General features: G+C 38.7%; 1 protein-coding gene across 3 annotated transcripts in view; it reads left to right on the top strand.

The window, feature by feature from the left end:
• LOC144631918 (katanin-interacting protein-like) overlaps nt 1–17398 on the top strand; it is a 33881-nt gene that overhangs the window by 10485 nt on the left and 5998 nt on the right. For 2 of the 3 annotated variants that reach the window (XM_078490494.1, XM_078490493.1), the window contains exons 15-44: nt 21–137; nt 749–789; nt 968–1086; nt 1283–1439; nt 1872–1994; nt 2541–2657; nt 2797–2946; nt 3756–3830; nt 3958–4047; nt 5920–6140; nt 6721–6873; nt 7322–7411; nt 7821–7892; nt 8290–8367; nt 9362–9426; nt 9763–9931; nt 10453–10498; nt 11088–11209; nt 11546–11646; nt 12045–12126; nt 12546–12693; nt 12929–13023; nt 13252–13354; nt 13645–13739; nt 14138–14177; nt 14320–14466; nt 16225–16309; nt 16420–16470; nt 16668–16783; nt 17141–17202. In XM_078490494.1, the coding sequence (XP_078346620.1) occupies nt 21–137; nt 749–789; nt 968–1086; nt 1283–1439; nt 1872–1994; nt 2541–2657; nt 2797–2946; nt 3756–3830; nt 3958–4047; nt 5920–6140; nt 6721–6873; nt 7322–7411; nt 7821–7892; nt 8290–8367; nt 9362–9426; nt 9763–9931; nt 10453–10498; nt 11088–11209; nt 11546–11646; nt 12045–12126; nt 12546–12693; nt 12929–13023; nt 13252–13354; nt 13645–13739; nt 14138–14177; nt 14320–14466; nt 16225–16309; nt 16420–16470; nt 16668–16783; nt 17141–17202 (3130 nt within the window). The remainder of the gene's footprint in view (nt 1–20; nt 138–748; nt 790–967; nt 1087–1282; nt 1440–1871; nt 1995–2540; nt 2658–2796; nt 2947–3755; nt 3831–3957; nt 4048–5919; nt 6141–6720; nt 6874–7321; nt 7412–7820; nt 7893–8289; nt 8368–9361; nt 9427–9762; nt 9932–10452; nt 10499–11087; nt 11210–11545; nt 11647–12044; nt 12127–12545; nt 12694–12928; nt 13024–13251; nt 13355–13644; nt 13740–14137; nt 14178–14319; nt 14467–16224; nt 16310–16419; nt 16471–16667; nt 16784–17140; nt 17203–17398) is intronic. The other variant, XM_078490495.1, reaches the window with a different exon arrangement.

The raw sequence follows: 17398 nt of genomic DNA, 5'->3' as shown, positions 1-17398 counted from the left end.
ACCTACTTTTCCTTTTTAAGCTCCTGAGAAGAAAAGTAGGCCTTTGTCTGCAACAAGAAGAACTGAGTCCATAGATAAAGTAGACAACAATGTTGAAGAAATTTTTAAAGCAATGGCTGAAGAGAATCAGACAATAGGTGAGGATTGTTTATTTTAAGTTTACCTAAAAAATCTACGGGAGACAAGATGGCTTAATGTTAGCCTGTTACCAAGGGGTTCCAGCTTGAGCAGTCATGTCATGTTCTTGGGAATGACACTAAATCTCACAGTGCCTCTCTCCTCCATGTGTCTTAAATGGGAACCTGTCTAAACTGTTAGAGCAAAAGGCAACCTGACAAAATGCTTGGCGTGGTCACAGAAGACAGGCTGGCATTTCATCACGGGTGGGGGGGGGGGGGGTATTAAATACACTTCTTGTTATAGAAACCAGAGTAAGCTCTAGTATGAGCCACTCTGACCCAGGCACAGGCTTTTTTGTTAATGGACAAAGCAAAGTCAACGGCCTGTTTTAGATTGTCTGAACTTAACTACTTCTTGGTGAAACTCCTGAGCAGTTTGCAACAACATTTGTAACCGTTAGTTAGTTGGCAGCATTCTTTTCTTAGAGCAGAGATTTTTAGGTAAAAAACAAGATTCTAAGCATTGTTTCTGCTATGTGAGTTTAATGCTGAATCAAACTAGGGATTGGGTTAGTGAGCAGCAAGATAAAAACATTTATTAATGATTAAAAATTCTCCTCTATTTACAGAAAAAGCTTCTGGTTCCCAGACTGCTCCTGAAAGATCAAAGGTAAAATGTCCAAAGCTACCTTTTCTGCCAGGGAGATTAGTTGATGAATTTACTGTTAATCTGACTGTGAAATTTTGACTGATTATTGACCTTAGCTTAGGGCAGGTTGTCTATTTCACCTGTAAATTACTTATACCTTGTTTATTTGGAAATTTATGGATATTTATTATTTCCTCAGCATTTTTCCAGCTCTCCACCATCTGAGGTTAAAAGACCATCCTCACTATCTGCTGGTCCTTTAAAGACTGATGAGACAATTGCTCTGGTGACAGAAAAAGTCAGAAAAATGGATGCAAGGTGAGTGTGAATGTCTTCCATTGAATTTGATGTCAAAATTGCACACACAAGATTTTAAAGTGTAATTAAAATAAAAAATCAATAATGGAAACTGCAGATAATAAACAACATAAGAAAAAGTGATCTTGGCAGGAGATCTTCACCGGGTTGTGTTCTAATCTAATGTTCTAATCCATTGATTGTTTCTCACTTACAGGCAGCAGCATCATTTAATAGAGCTTTTAGCTAAATTGGAATGCAAGGCTCCTTTCAAGGTGTCAAGTCCATCACCCTCCCCACGTCTTTCACCAATGAAGGCCACGGTACCATTTACACCTGTGATGAGATCTACTTCAGCAGAGGGTCAATCAAGGGTAATGAAAATTTTTGTCTCCCCCCTCTCTAAAAAAAATCAGTTGGTTTTTGCTTTTCAGCTTTTCTTCAACCAATCAAAACTAAGCTACAAACACAGCTTATACCCGGTTTTATTCTGATTCTTCTACTTACAGTATTTAACAGAAATTTATTCAACAGGTAACTATGACAGTAATGTAAAAGATGTAACTTACAATGAATTTTATCTGATTTTCTAATAACAATTGAAATTTACATAAGAGAGGGATTGAGGGTATTGAGTGCTTTCTTTCTATTTTATATTGAAACAATCAAATGTCTGAAGACTTCTGACAGCATTAAATTGTGGCTGTATAAAAATAATGGATTTTTAGAACTCTTAGATTTTCTTGTCTAACCCTGCGCTCAGCGCATAAGAAGCTTGCTAAGATTTTGTTTAATTTTCTCTTCAGGATTACAGTGTGACAGATTCCTTGGATACTGCAGACAATAATAAAGAAAATGATGAAGGAATAGATGTCTACTTTGAAATTTTAACAAACTGGGGAAACCCAAAGTATTTAGGTTTAACTGAGGTGTGTGTCATAATTGTAATAAAAAGTGTTCTAATTTATAAGTAAGAGCCTTGTGTACAAAAATCGTCAGTCTGTCAGAACAATTATTTTCATTTTTGTCCTTTTACAGTACTGTGTAGCATCATTTATGTGAAGTGTATGCAAAGGGCCATGTAGCAATAATCTCCACATGCATTACATGCATTAATGATGCTTTGCAAAGTTTGCGCTTTTTTATTGATATATCAGAACTTTAAAAGAAGTGTTTATTAATGTATTAAAATTTCTTTTAGTGCCATGGTGAACATCAGTACTCCCCTTAATAATTACCTAAGGAGAGAACTGATGTATTAATTATAATGTATTAATTAATGATTGATAATAATTGTTTCCTTCTCTTTAACATTTTATACTAGATTTATTGGATTAGGAAAAATATTAAAGACCTGGTCAATCTAAATTTTCCCCCTGCAAAAAGAATTAAAAAAAAGTGTAATTAAGGAGAGTACTGATGTTCGCCACAGGACTAAAAGAAATTTTAGTACCTTAAACACTTCTGCTCTGCAGATTCAGTTCTTTGATTTGGAAGGCAGCCTCATTCCTTATGATGAACAACATGTGAACATCTCTGGTCATGTTGGAGAGGAAGGTGCTCTTGGTAACTTGGCAAATGGCAAAACAAAGGTGTGATGTTTTAGATCATATCTAGTACATGTTACACTTGCATTTTAACTGATGGAACAAGATTCTGATATTTCACATTATCACTGTAAAATAATTAGCATGATCTTCATGACAATTTCTTTATTGCTTGTACTGGTAGACAACCAAGGGTCGTTACATGTGGTCATGTGGCTTCCAAAGCAGGCGTCCAGTTGAATTAGTATTTCACCTACCAAGCATTGAAGCAAGCAGTTGTGAATCCCATGGAATGTCTAGAATCATTGTCTGGAACTATAACAGAGGCATCAAGGTGAGTTGGCTGGCAGGAACTGCACAAACAATATTCTGACTTATTATAAAGAGAAGCTCCTTTTTACAACAAGTTGTCATTGAATTGTTGGAAATAATGCCTTAATTCCAAAATTTTCCTGCCTGCTGCCATTTTGGATTTTATGACATGCAATGGTTGCCCAATTGTTTCACATTACAGTCATAAAATCCAAAATGGCGGCGTGCGGGAAATTAAAAAGCCATAATCATTTCCACTTTTTGTGGTTATTAATGTTATTTCTCCCTCATCCTGTAAAATTTGGAATTTAGGCTTTATTACAAACAATTCAACGTCAACTTGTCATAAGAGTGGAGGTTCCCTTTAATGTTCAAATTGTCTATTCATCAGCTGGCAGCTGCATGTTGTGATCTGTAAGTATAAACGTATGTTGAAAATGAATTGCATAATTTATATAGTTATGGAGTAGAAGATTCAAAAGGAGATGCTGTGATCAAGTGATTAGCACATCTGATGTATGACAGTATGTACTTTCCTGCCAAATGTGACTTTCTTCATTGTAAGCATTTCTAGATATTGAAAATATAATCAATAATTATAACCCTTTTTTCTCCTTGCCTATAAATTATAAAACAATACCCTGTATAATATTTTACAGTGTCATTGTATTACTCATTCCAAATAAATGTCATTTTGAGAAAGGGGAATTTTTTTCTGCTTCACGGCATTTTATTCTGAATAAATTTTTGTGTTGATGTGGTCATTCTGGATTTGTTGAATTTTTTTAAAATGAATAAACTGTTTATGAATGCTGATATTTCTTTTTAAAGGAACTTAATGTTGGAGCTAAAGATGTTCGGATTTTTGTTGGGGGAGAGCTTGTGTGGGAAGGAGTTATTGATAAGGTATGTGCAATGAATTTGTCTGTTTTATAAGATGATTACAATGTTTACCTTGTATGTCATATGCCCCACAGCTAAAAAATAATGATAGACTCCATGATAATTATAACTGAATATCATCTTCTTGTAGGGCTGTGGTAACCAAGTCTTTGATTACTGCAAAGTAATCAACCTAACACATACAGATCAGCAACCAGAAGACAACAAAGAGCCAGTGCAGGTTTTTAAACTTTAGATTATTCTTTACATTGGCTTACAAGAGCATTAATTGAATAGCTTGATGCATAACTATGCTAAGTGACTTTTAAGATGAAAAATCGTTTTTTTCCTTCAAACGTGCCCGAATTTTTGCATGTGGTCTTCAATTTAATGGAAAAACATTGTCCTCGAATTAAAATTTCTGGTTTGCACCTTGTCTTCGAGAAAAACTAGAACTATGGTCACTTTAAAACAATAACACGCGGCAAAGAGAGAAAGAGGATTAAACTTAGCAGTTACAGTAAAGTAAAGTTAGGGTCAGCTAGTGTTAAGGTTAGGGTTAAGTGTCACGAATGTTATATAAACATTGAACTTGACCGATCGACAAACTTGAGCGACTGAACAGTGAAAAGAAGTGAAAAATATATAGCAAAATGAACGAGAAATACTTAAACAAAAACGACTTACGCCGTTGCCCTTTCCTCTCGCCAGCTTCTAACCACAAATGCACTCGCCAAATGTTCAATGTTTCGTTTTCAGTCAGCAAATTTAGGCTGCTAAAGGTTAATCCATAATATGTTTTCGCTTTTCCCCAGTTTCTCTCCGTAGTCACGCGTAACGCAATTTGATCTTGACTCACAAGCAACGATCGCTCTTTTAAACATTCAGGCCTTTTATTCCTGGAAAGGATCGCAGCTTAGGGCTATTTTTTTCGAAATGAAGCAATTTGTTGCTTTTCTTGGTAAAAATTATCCTTTTCTGTCGATTCTGTTGTGTTCTAGATCTGTTGATTGAGTGAGCGTTTTCCGTCTTTGCCGTGCCGAACGAACTTTGTTTATTGTGACAATGCGTATCGAATGACGTATCCATTAAAGATTATTATGGGATATCCCTGAGTAGCTGAAATACGGGAAGTCCTATCACCAAATCTAAGAGAATTTTTATAAGTCTAAAAGCACCTCCTTTTTTCCAAACGTTCAACGCGGCAACACGAGGCAAATGAGCCAAAACTTCGAGAAAATAACGTTTTTTGGAACAGAAGTTGCTTCAAGACCTCGCCTGGCTCAATGCGCCTTCGAAAGCCAAGTTTACCGCCAGTCTTGGCAGGGCTTAGCAATCTTCAGGCAGCAACACATCTCGCTTCTTTGAGATATGCTAGTGGCTTACGGGTTTCCAGACTTAATGATGTCCTTTCACCACCAGACGGGCGTAAATATGTGTCAAATAAGCGAAAATAAGCGGACTTCTAATGCGTAAGGTGAGTTTTCAACTGGTCTGATTGAAAGTCTCATTGCCTCGGCTTCGTGCGCCAAAATAATTCAAACGTAAGCTTACGTCACAAAGTAGTTTAAGAAATTCATTTCCAGATCCCGTTTTTGAGCGAGCGAATAAATCCCCCCCCCCCCCCCAACAAAAGGACAACGATTTTCTATTTAATCGAAGACCACACGCAAAAATTCTGGCACGTTTGAGCAAAAATTCAGGCGCGTTTGAAGGAAAAAACGATTTTTCATCTTAAAAGTCACTTGGCATACCTTTGCATCAAGCTATTCAATTAATAAATATGATCAGATTTTGGAAACACCCAAAGGTGCAGTCTTTCTGTAGTAATTGAAATTTTCATTGAATGTGGTATTGTTTTTGTGAGCTTCAGTGACGCTGCACACAGCAAAATTAAGTTGTCCTTGGTATGGCACTTAGATTCCTCATGAGATAAAAGGATGCTGAAATAAACTAAACTTAGAAAAGTTTTTCCCAGTTTAAGGATTCAGCATCACAGAGAGAAAAATGAGAAGCATGACACAATACTTCTCTAGCTACAGTGTACATTTACTTGCTAAGTTGGTATTGTAATATTCAGTATATCTTTTACGTACTGCATTGTTAAATTTAGGAGGCAGAGCCAGTTATTAGAAGCCAAACTGTAGTGTTAAGGCGATCAAGTGATGTAAACAAACAGGAGAACAGAGAAGATGAAGGTCATCAACAAGAAATACAGGATCAGCCTGTTATCAGAAGCACCACAGTGTTGTTGAAACAATCAGTTAAGGAAGACCAACAAGAATACAAACAAGAAATAGAAGACTGCTCAGAGCCTCCAGAAAGTAATATAAGGTAAAATAACTGATCCAGTGGGGTTTAATATCATAAGTGATCACAACAAGAATATGCTGACTTTTCAGGTGTTGTAAACCGGTTCTAAGACCTTTAGTTGACATGACTATAGAATAAACATAACAGTACATAGCAGTTCTAATTGGTAATAAGTATAGTAGAACCATTGAGGGGTTACGCTTATTTATTCACTGTATGCTTATTCATTCTCTGTATGTCATACCATATGTCTCATTGTATTTCTCCAGAAAATATCTCCCCACCCCTCCCACAAAAGGTATTAATTTTTGGTCTGGATCCCCACCCCATCCCCCACTGAAATTCCATTTAGCTTCATACTTTGCTCTTAAATCTTCCCTCCCCATCTAAATTTCCAGTGACGTTCCTTGGGGTGGGTGTGGATAATACTTCGAAACCCACAATGTACATACATGTAGTATGTACATTTTGTTTGTTTATTTACTATTTTATGTCTCACCAACCTAGTAGAGAAGTAAGACCCTGTGTTTTTTCACAAAAATTAAAATCTCATGGTTAAATTTTTTAATTAATTTTATTGATTTCAATTTATTTTTTCCAGAGCTTATAAAGATGATATTTACTCCGAAGAACATCAAAGGATCCCTAAACCACCAGGGTCTCCAAGAATGCAGCCCAAATCACCAAGGTCACAACCACGAGTAACATCAGCAGAAGAAAGAAAAACAGCAGAACAGATCCCAACACAGGACAGGTAAACAGTAAATGTAGGATTCCACAGCAGAACAAGTTGAAAAGGGGAAGAGAAGGGGGCAGATGTTCTGTTTACCATACTTTTATCCTTTTCTGGGAAGCTCTTGCCTCTTTGTGCTTTTTCTTTAGCAAATACAGTGTTTGTATTATGCAGTGTTGCAAAAACATTTCCAGTGTCTTCTAGTTCCTGTTACTTTGGGAAACCTGCCCTTACCTTCAGTTGCTGTTCCTTGGAGACTTTCCTCCTCCATTACTCCTGGATTTCCTTCCCTCTGCTACAAATCCTTCATGATGCTAAGGATTTTTTAAGTACATGTACCCTTTCCAATTGACTTGCTCAAACGGTGTAAGGGGAGTTTCCGAGTGATAGTTTAAACCTTACACGCAAGTGTGATTCAATATTCCTGTTATGAGTTCCATAATTCAACTAATTTTCTTTTGGCATCTAGATTAAAAGACAAAGCCTTAAAGTCTCTGTTGACCACAGACTCGTCATCGCCAAATAATAGTGGACTTAGGGAACAAGCCTTGGCCACAAGGTAGATATTTGTGTTTTCTTTTTGACAGTCAGCTCCCATCTAAAAAATAACAATTCACATTAAGAGAGCACTTATAATCCTGAGGAACACTTAATTAAGTTTAATAGTGAAAATGGACTCACTACACTCAGGTATGTGCATTTGCTCATCTCCAGACTGAATAACCCACAAGTCTAGCACTGCATGTGTAAGGCATGGTGGATAATGAGAGAAGAAGGTTCTTATTTCTCTCACGTCAGTGATCCAAAACATGTGGCACACATGGTATATCTCTGGAGACAAGTGCACCAGTAGTCTTAGACTATTGTTGAAGCATCTTCTTGCACATACCCGAGGACAGTTAGTCCAGTTGCACTATTTAACATAATTATTAGGATTTACATGTTTCTGGCGTTTCATGTGTCCTTAGGTCAAATTCCACACCAAACCTTTCATCCTCGCAAACGTCAGAGAGTTCTGAGTTGACTAATGATTCTGTCAGGTGAGATATCGTTACTGTTTAGCAAAGGATTTTGTCCATTCTTTGGTTTGATTTCCTCTGTTAATTGTTCATTTTTTTAAGTTAGTTTTATTTAATTTGTTGTAGCTAATGTTCATTTACAAGATTCGATATTTTGCTGTTTGTAAAGAACGAGAAAAGTGTTTAATGATTTCATTTTGAAAACTGAAAAATCTTGACTGTCTGCTATTCAGGCATTTACCTCTGGCTTCAAATAATTTAATTTCCTTCGCACCTCACGTTCGATTCATCTACTGTGAAGAAACTTTGTTGTGATGACAGGAAACTCGTGAAATTTTAACAACCATAGGTCACTGGGAAAACTGTCCTTTACAAATTTGTTTGAATAATGTTATTGATAAGGTATTTTCTTGTTTAGGGGAAATTTTGCTGCTGGATCAGCGTTGCCAAGCAAACCGCCTTGGTTAGAGTCAAATAAGAAGAAAGACAAATCTAGGTAAGATTTACCACACATAGAACAGTCAAAGGAGAGATCTCCAGATTGTTGCCTCTAGGAAATTTTGCAAAAAAAGTGCTCAGTGAATTGGAAAACAAACCTGTGGTTTAATTAAATTAGAAGTAAAGTTGTTTCATCAAAAAGGTACCTGTAACTTCCCCAGAAACGTATTTTATCTAGGCCATCACATGTATCACCCAGAATTTTTTTGAGGAGGTACTGTGAGAGTATAGTGCCTTGTCAAAAACCATAAGAGCAATGGCTGAGCTTAAACTATTAAGACAAATTCCGCTCAAGGTTCGCGCAATAAGTGCAAAAATTAATTTCCAAAAATCTACTAAATTTAGCATGGTGACATTTTGTATAAAATTGTTTGTATATTTGTTTCTCTAATTGACCCCGCTAAAAATTTCTGAAGCATTCTTGAGAAATTCAATGTTAAACCTGGTAAGAAAAGCTTAAAACGTGGGTTGTTTTGTTTGAAACTGACGTGAAACGTCCATTTTAACTAAAATATGGAGATCTCCAAATTCTTCTTTTCTCTCGCAGGGTCAGCTTGAGAGCCAAAAGTTTGAGAGGTTCTTTTTTACCGTATTTAAACTTTGCCTATACTATGAGGTCTTTTTGGCAACTTTAGGTTTGCCTTTATTGCTTGAATTTTCAGCGGAAACGGTCTTAACCGTCCTATCTCAAAGCCAATGTAATTAACGGGTGGGCCTACTTCCTAAAGCACAGTACATGTACTACTGAGAGTTACTTTACAAATGTCATCTGCTGCTGGTGTGTATCATTTTTACTCATTTATATTGCAACATAAACCCCTGCTAGCATGATGAAAATTTGTGTATAATAACTCCTCAGCTGAGAAAATGGTAAGTGTGGACGCTGGGCTAATAACCAATACTTCAGAGACAATCTGACAGACCAATCTTCATTATATCCTGTTAAACCAACAACTGAATAGAAATATGGTTTCGTATCCATTCAAACACAGTTCATCTTCATCACGTTCATCTTCAAGATCCAAGTCCAGACCTATATGGCTTGAGAATGAGGAAGGTTAGTAAATGACCTGGAAAACAACAGAAATATAAATATTTGTGTCTACAGAACATTTTCTCTTGTCTTAGAGTTGGTGTATAATAAATGGTCAAAATCTAATGCAAGAAATGTAGACTGACATCCAAGGTAACCAGATCATTCACAAAGTCGGTTTGGGTTAGGGTCTATGTTAGAGGTAATCTGTTGATTAAACCATGGCAGGTTAAAATTAATGAGTTATTACTGTATTCAGTTCTAGTTCTTGATATTTTGGAAATAAAGTTGGGGTAACGTTTGAATAGATTATCAAGTTGACACTTTCTTGGTTAATTAAGTATAGTTTTCTTTTCACAGCCTCTGATCAAGGAAGGAGTAGCAGCCTGACAGATGTGCGACAGTCATCAGATGAGCTCTTTAAAAATGACAAACCTCACTCAAGGCCATCAAGTGGACGGAGGTCCAGCACTCCTGGTGCTAATAATAAGGCCAATGAGCCTGCATGTCCTAGTGAATTCCTCAGCAAGTGAGTTCAAAATGTTTTTAGGAACAGAGTAGTATTCCTACCCATGCTGTGTTAGATGCACTCACATTTTTTTGCATGCTAGGTCTGAGATGGAGTGTCAACTCCACCCCTGAGATTGGGTATCATTTTCTGGCCAATTTGCAACCTCAGTGTTTGACATTTATTACAGTTGATTTTGCATCGGATAAATGCGAGTCTTCCGTGGTATATTGTAAACATAGTGACCATCGGTCTAGGAAAGGCCTGAAACCACATTTAACTGTTTGGTTGGGGATGGTCCGGCAGTATGGCCATTAATAGGTCTGAAAAAAAAACAAGGGGTCATTACTTCCAAAGGGAGTGTGGAGAATCGCCTAAGTTGCAAATAGCATCATAACCAAATCTGAACTCAAGGAGAAAATGTGGTTTGGATATTTCACCTAATTATATGGAGGGGAAGACATTTTCGTTACTCCGTGGAAGGGATTTGATGCTTAAAAAACTTGATTTGTGTTGTCCTTTAATTTATTGCTTATTTACAGGGATGAATCTCTACCCACATGTCTAGATGGCACAGCTAGTCAATCTGTGAGTATCACCAGTTTGATCATTTGTAATTATTATTCAACAAAATAATTGTCAGATATCCTGCAATGTTAGTTAGCTTACCAAGATTCGTCCAAACTCTTGCAAAGCACTGCATAACCACAGTTACTCGAAATTTCCTTGATTTGTCCACTGATGGAAAATTGCCTTTAGAATGTACAGTATTAACTCATTTCCAAATTTTGTATACTTAAGCAATTGAAATAGAAGAGACTTGCAGTTAACTAGGCCATGTATGTAGTTCAGAGTAATGTGGCAGGTATGGTGGTTGGATGAAGTCTGAATCGAGTGGTCTGGACTTAGGGACACTGTGTTGTGTTCTTTGACAAGGCACTTTACTCTCATAGTGCCTCTCTTCACCCAGGTGTATAAATTGGTACTAGCAAACTGCAAGACAAACCTGACTGTGATGGACGTAGCATCCCATCCAGGGCGCAAGGCAATACTCCTTGTCGCTTTATACTACAGAAACCAGGATAGTTTTTGGCAGTAGGGGCCAGCCACTTTGGCCCAAATGTAGACTGCTTTTTACTTGTTATTTACTTATGCATATGTGGTGACTAATATCCAGGAAGGAAGAGGTCACGGTGGCTCGGGGAGAAGAAAAGAAGAGGTTAAAGACATCAAAGAACCTGCCACAGAAGAATCAAAGGCACCTCATGATGCCAAGGCTGCACGAGCCAATTGGAGAGGGTAGGAAATAGATGCCCAGTTTCGTTTTACCTTCAACTCTCATAGACTCTTGTACACTTTCGCCGACGTTGAACCTGCTTGATTTTCAAGGGCGTCAAAAAGAAATTTCAATTGTTTTTACCCGCAGATGATGACAATTCTTAAGTACTCTTAGCTTGTCTGGTGACAGTCATTGAGAGTTGAAGAAAGCTCTTTTCCATCCCTCATCCCTCAATATTTTCATTTCTTGTTCCTGTTTGATCTGGCCCTTGCAAGACAAAACGCTTTATGCAAAAGCCCATCCATTACTACTGCTTGTTTTAAATTTTAAAGTCGTTCTCATTTGTGCACTCATAGGCAGCAGAATTTGAGTTTGGAAGAATCCTGGAGTTTATTGTCATTATTTGAGAAGTCACATAAAGGTCGGATTACTAAGGACCTTGATCTAGAAACTCATGGTGAGTAAGCACTCTGTCTCTGTGCAAGATGCAGTTGCCTCATAGTTAGTGCATTCAATTAAATTCTGGATCAAGCCTGTTCGTGTCCTTGTGTTTCTCTCCCTAGCAGTGCCATCCCTCGTGTGGCAACCGGACACGATGCCGGGCTAAGGGTGGCGGACTTGTTAATGTATGAAACCAAATTGTGCAGAAACGTTGCCCTTGTTGGTGTAAACTTAGCAAAAGGACAACTCGACTGACGAGAAAAAAACTTTCCGCCCATGTTTTTAATATGATGAGCCCATGAGCATATGAGCTGATAATCAACTAAGTGCTTCAATTCCATTCCGACGCAGTACAACAGTTTCTTTTTTTAGCCAAGCTGTGTCATTCTTGTCGCTCATTTTGTATCCTTTCAGGTGATGCGCTTGATGAGTTACTTTCCAAAAAGGACGAAAACTTGGGGCCAATAGAAGAACAAACCAAGGAGATGGATGAAAGGTACATCAATATTTAAACCTTAAAATGTCCGAAACTGTTAAGCGTCCAAAAGTGGCAGAAAATGACACCTTGGAACAAGAAATCTTATTTTTAAGCTGAGCTAAGCTGCGATGCTGATCAGAAAGGGTTTAAACGCCCATACATTGGTATGGGCGTTGAGCCCACGAATCCCCTTTGCAAATGTAGATTTATCGTTATCGGTTAAAGTTATGGGATAGTCTTCAGTGAAATTATTTTATCCATCTCGTCAAACATCGAATCAAAACGAAGTTCAAAATGATTTACATCTGCAATTTACAACATTTTACAGGAACTAGAAAAAAATGCTTGTGTGGAGAGCCGCGATGCTTAATGTAACATTTTTCACTCTCTTTTGCATTGACCATACATTACACTGTACTTTTCTCTTATTCTCTCAGCAGTTTGATTGATTTGGAAATCCCCACACTTCCCAAAGGACGACAGCTAGTTATAAACATCAGGAACACTTGGGGAGACAGGCATTATGTCGGGCTTAATGGAATTGAGGTGTTCACTGACTGTGGAAAGCCGGCAGAAATTGCAGAGGTTAGTTAAAGTGGAAAAGATATTTAGTTTACCGAATGAATGTTTTAAGCATTATGTTTAAATTGGGAATTCTCCTTCTGATTTCCATTCATTTCTTTTACTGTAAAACTTGAGAATTTGATAATGCATACAACATGACAATACGGTATGGAAAAGTTGAAGTTTTGTTTTACTCTTGTCTCCTGTCTGTTTCACAAGGTGTTCTTTTTGTAAAGAAATATATTTCCTCTCGTAGATTACTGCAGATCCTCCAGACATCAATATCCTTCCAGAATATGGCAACGATCCCAGAATAGTCACAAACCTTATTGACGGAGTCTATCGCACCAGGTATGTAAAAACATCAATACACTTGGGCTGTTAACAGAAATTTACACAGAGAAACCAGTTGGTCGATAGTGTCTGCAAACAGAATGCGGAAAACCGGAATGAAAAATCTTTTAGAGATTAGTGCGTTCCACTTATCAGAAATGCAATTGCTTCATAGCTCAAATGACAATGAGCTATGAAGCCGACACGAGATTCTTTGACACTTGATTTATTTGGTTTGTTCATCAGGGATGATATGCACCTTTGGTTAGCTCCGTTCACACCAGGAGGCAAGCACAGCATTACCATTACATTTGTGGACAGTTTAAGAATCGCCATGATAAGAATATGGGTAAGCTGTTGGCAAAAGTTCCTATTTGAGTCGAAATGACACTGACATCACATCCTGGGGTATCAGCTAAAACATTTTAAAACTGAGTGAAAGTAGCTAAAGGTAATTTATAGAAACATTTCTTTACTTAACTCAAATACAGGCTTCTTTATTGTTATCAATTTTTGTATGTGTTTTTCAATGTAATTTCACATACTTTATTTGAATTTAAATCTGCATGCGTGTCAAAATTTTTTCTGTGTTTTTCAGTTGGGTGCTTCTGATTTTGTTGTTTTCTTGTCTTTTTTTAGAATTACAACAAATCAAGGATCCATTCCTTCAGAGGAGTGAGATATGTTGATATTTCGTTGGACGATAACCTGGTATTTCAAGGAGAGATTGCACGGTAGGGTCTATAGTGACATTTTATATTGGCAAATATATTTGCATTGTTCGTCATAACTGTATGATATAAATTTAGTTTCATAAACACAAAAGCGTGACAGAAGCTGACATTTATTTATTATGGTAACGAAATTAATATTGATATTTAACTGTTACGCGTGTATATTTACCGGGTGAATTAATTTGCAGTTTAAATATTATATGTTGAACAGTAACATCTATCATATCTCCCACTTTTACCTACTCAAATGCCCAAGTTTTCACTGGTTTGGTATACAATAAATAAGTTATTTACCTCTCCTCTGATTAATAATTGTTAGACCCTTTTTGACGTCCCTTGTTTAATCACTTACGTTTTTCTGTGAATGGAATGATAAGGTCTGTTATTCAATTCTGCAGGGCAAGTGGTATCCTTGGAGCAGACGATTCTTTTGGTGATGTAAGTAATTTGTTGACTTTTTGCATTTTTATAAAATAGTTCTCTAATGATTTTCAAAGATCATTTTCAATCTGCATTGTTGGAACTTTAAGTTAGAACAAACACATTGTTCCAAAAGCTTATTTTTTTACTCTTTTTGAAGACAATATTGTTCACAATGGATGAAGAGATTTTGGAAGCCATGGCTCAGTATGACCAGACGTATGATGGAGATGAAGAGGATGAAGATGAACTGTTACGAAGCTGTTACTTTGAACGTCCATCTACTGCTGATCAGGGGGAGGAGGGGGTGAGTACACTGCTGATCAGGGGGAGGAGGGGGTGAGTACACTGCTAATCAGGGGGGAGGAGGGGGTGAGTACACTGCTGATCAGGGGGAGGAGGGGGTGAGTACACTGCTGATCAAGGGGGAGGAGGGGGTGAGTACACTGCTGATCAGGGGGAGGAGGGGGTGAGTACACTGCTGATCAGGGGGGAGGAGGGGGTGAGTACACTGCTGATCAAGGGGGAGGAGGGGGTGAGTACACTTCTGATCAAGGGGGAGGAGGGGGTGAGTACACTGCTGATCAGGGGGAGGAAGGGGTGAGTACACTTCTGATCAAGGGGGAGGAGGGGGTGAGTACACTGCTGATCAGGGGGAGGAAGGAGTGAGTACACTTCTGATCAAGGGGGAGAAGGGGGTGAGTACACTGCTGATCAAGGGGGAGGAGGGGGTGAGTACACTGCTGATCAGGGGGAGGAGGGGGTGAGTACACTGCTGATCAGGGGGGAGGAGGGGGTGAGTACACTGCTGATCAAGGGGGAGGAGGGGGTGAGTACACTGCTGATCAAGGGGGAGGAGGGGGTGAGTACACTTCTGATCAAGGGGGAGGAGGGGGAGTACACTTCTGATCAAGGGGGAGGAGGGGGTGAGTACACTGCTGATCAGGGGGAGGAAGGGGTGAGTACACTTCTGATCAAGGGGGAGGAGGGGGTGAGTAAACTGCTGATCAAGGGGGAGGAGGGGGTGAGTACACTGCTGATCAGGGGGGAGGAGGGGGTGAGTACACTGCTGGTCAAGGGGGAGGAGGGGGTGAGTACACTGCTGATCAGGGGGGAGGAGGGGGTGAGTACACTGCTGATAAAGGGGGTGGAGGGGGTGAGTACACTTCTCTGATCAAGGGGGAGGAGGGGGTGAGTACACTTCTGATCAAGGGGGAGGAGGGGGTGAGTACACTGCTGATCAAGGGGGAGGAGGGGGTGAGTACACTGCTGATCAAGGGGGAGGAGGGGGTGAGTACACTGCTGATCAAGGGGGAGGAGGGGGTGAGTACACTGCTGATCAGGGGGGAGGAGGGGGTGAGTACACTGCTGATCAAGGGGGAGGAGGGGGTGAGTACACTTCTGATCAAGGGGGAGGAGGGGGTGAGTACACTGCTGATCAGGGGGAGGAAGGGGTGAGTACACTTCTGATCAAGGGGGAGGAGGGGGTGAGTACAACACGATAAGCTACCTCGAAACTTTATGACTGAATTTAGATCCCCTGTAATGATACAATGTAGCAGTAGTTTCTCCTCCTCCTCCCTTCCTCCTCCCTCCGTCCTCTTCGGAAAATAACCCCCCACGTCTTAAACTTAGAAAATTGTCCGAAAAGGTAACATCCTAACAGCAGTATGCTCGGAGACGTTGTTTAATATTCATTTGACAAAATGACTTGTTTTATGCTTGCATGACTTGTTACCATCGCGTATTCTTATACATGTCTGCGTTAATTTTTTTCGTGACCTGCTAAACATAAGCCAACCAGTTTTTAAATACAAATGCCATTCGACATTACCTCTGATATTACTTTTAAAAGTTAACTAGCATGACATACATATGTAAACGTCAATTTAGTTCTATGACTGTGGAGGTGACAGTTGTATTACAAACCGGTGAATTGTAGTAAAACATTGCCAGTAGCGAGCCCCTGACATGTAACACTGTCGTTCTAGTTATTAAATTCCTAAACCTTGCTTTTAAGTAGATTAACAGTTGTCCTTAAAGGTTTTTCTATGATACTTTGAAGGGAAGTGGAGAGCGACCTTTCACATCTGCCAAACAGCACGTAAGGAAATCGAAACCAGCTCGGGAACATATTCAAGAGGCAGAAGGTTGGTGACATTTTGGTTCTGTCAAATGTCTATCTGTCTTAAATCATTATGCAAGAAAATGGTTTAGTAAAAAAACGTTGAGCTAAGCTAATTTATTTTGTTCTTTTTAGAAATAACAGAAGATATCATGTCAAGGTCCACAAACTATGTTGAAGGGAAGGGTAGGTATTAGAAAGGGTTTCATTGAGGATAACATACACCTAATAGGTAACAGGCGTCAAACTTGCATGTACTTAACATAAAAGCAACCACAGTTATCACAAGACAGAGAAAACCACCTTTTCGCGAAAGTAAAGAAAACGATCTTCTGTGTTAGTTAAATTTACAGAGCTAACAACTTTATTTTGTTATTCTTTAGTTCTTCAGTTGAATTTCGTGTCGACGTGGGGAGATCCATATTACATGGGACTTACTGGGCTTGAACTGTTAGGACCGAATCAGGAGGCCATTCCTATCACATACAGTATGTTGAAGGTAAACGAAAATTCTCGAAGGTCCTTTGTTTTCTTGACTGTGAGTGTTTGTACGCAATAAAACGCTTATAAACAATAATGGTGGCCATATAATGGGACCACCAATATGCCTTCCACATCTTGCCTTATTGATGAGATGGCCGTATTAAATTAAGAACAAGACTTGCTGTCTGTTTGGGTCAAGAAAAAGTTGCGTAGTTACTTTTTGAATTGTGACATCACGACTGTGTCACATGACCTGAGGTAGACTCGCTGTTATCCTGCACTGGCTGTGAAACATTTAACAGCTGCCATTAAAAATTATTCAGTGTGTTTTATCAGTGTTTCTTATTTATTATGTTTCCTCACTTTTGAAAAGGCATGTCCAAGAGATCTCAATGACCTTCCCGAATACGAAGATGATGACAGAACGCTTGATAAGTAAGTACTTAAATCTTTGTCTTCTTAAAATGTTTTAAAGGTTTTGTGTTTTTCTTGCTGATTGGCAAGACTGTGCATTGCTGGGTGCACTTGTCTACCGTAATAGTGGCTTTTTTGTTCTGGTGTATGGTAATATGTAATAATGAATACAAAACACCGGATCTGACATTTGCAGATTGCAGAATGCAGACTGCAG

Source organism: Oculina patagonica, chromosome 12 (assembly GCF_052425735.1).
Source record: "Oculina patagonica isolate OP01 chromosome 12, crgOcupat, whole genome shotgun sequence".
Lineage (NCBI taxonomy): Eukaryota > Metazoa > Cnidaria > Anthozoa > Scleractinia > Oculinidae > Oculina > Oculina patagonica.
Note: the sequence above shows the minus strand (reverse complement) of the source record. Positions and strands in the feature narration are given on the sequence as shown.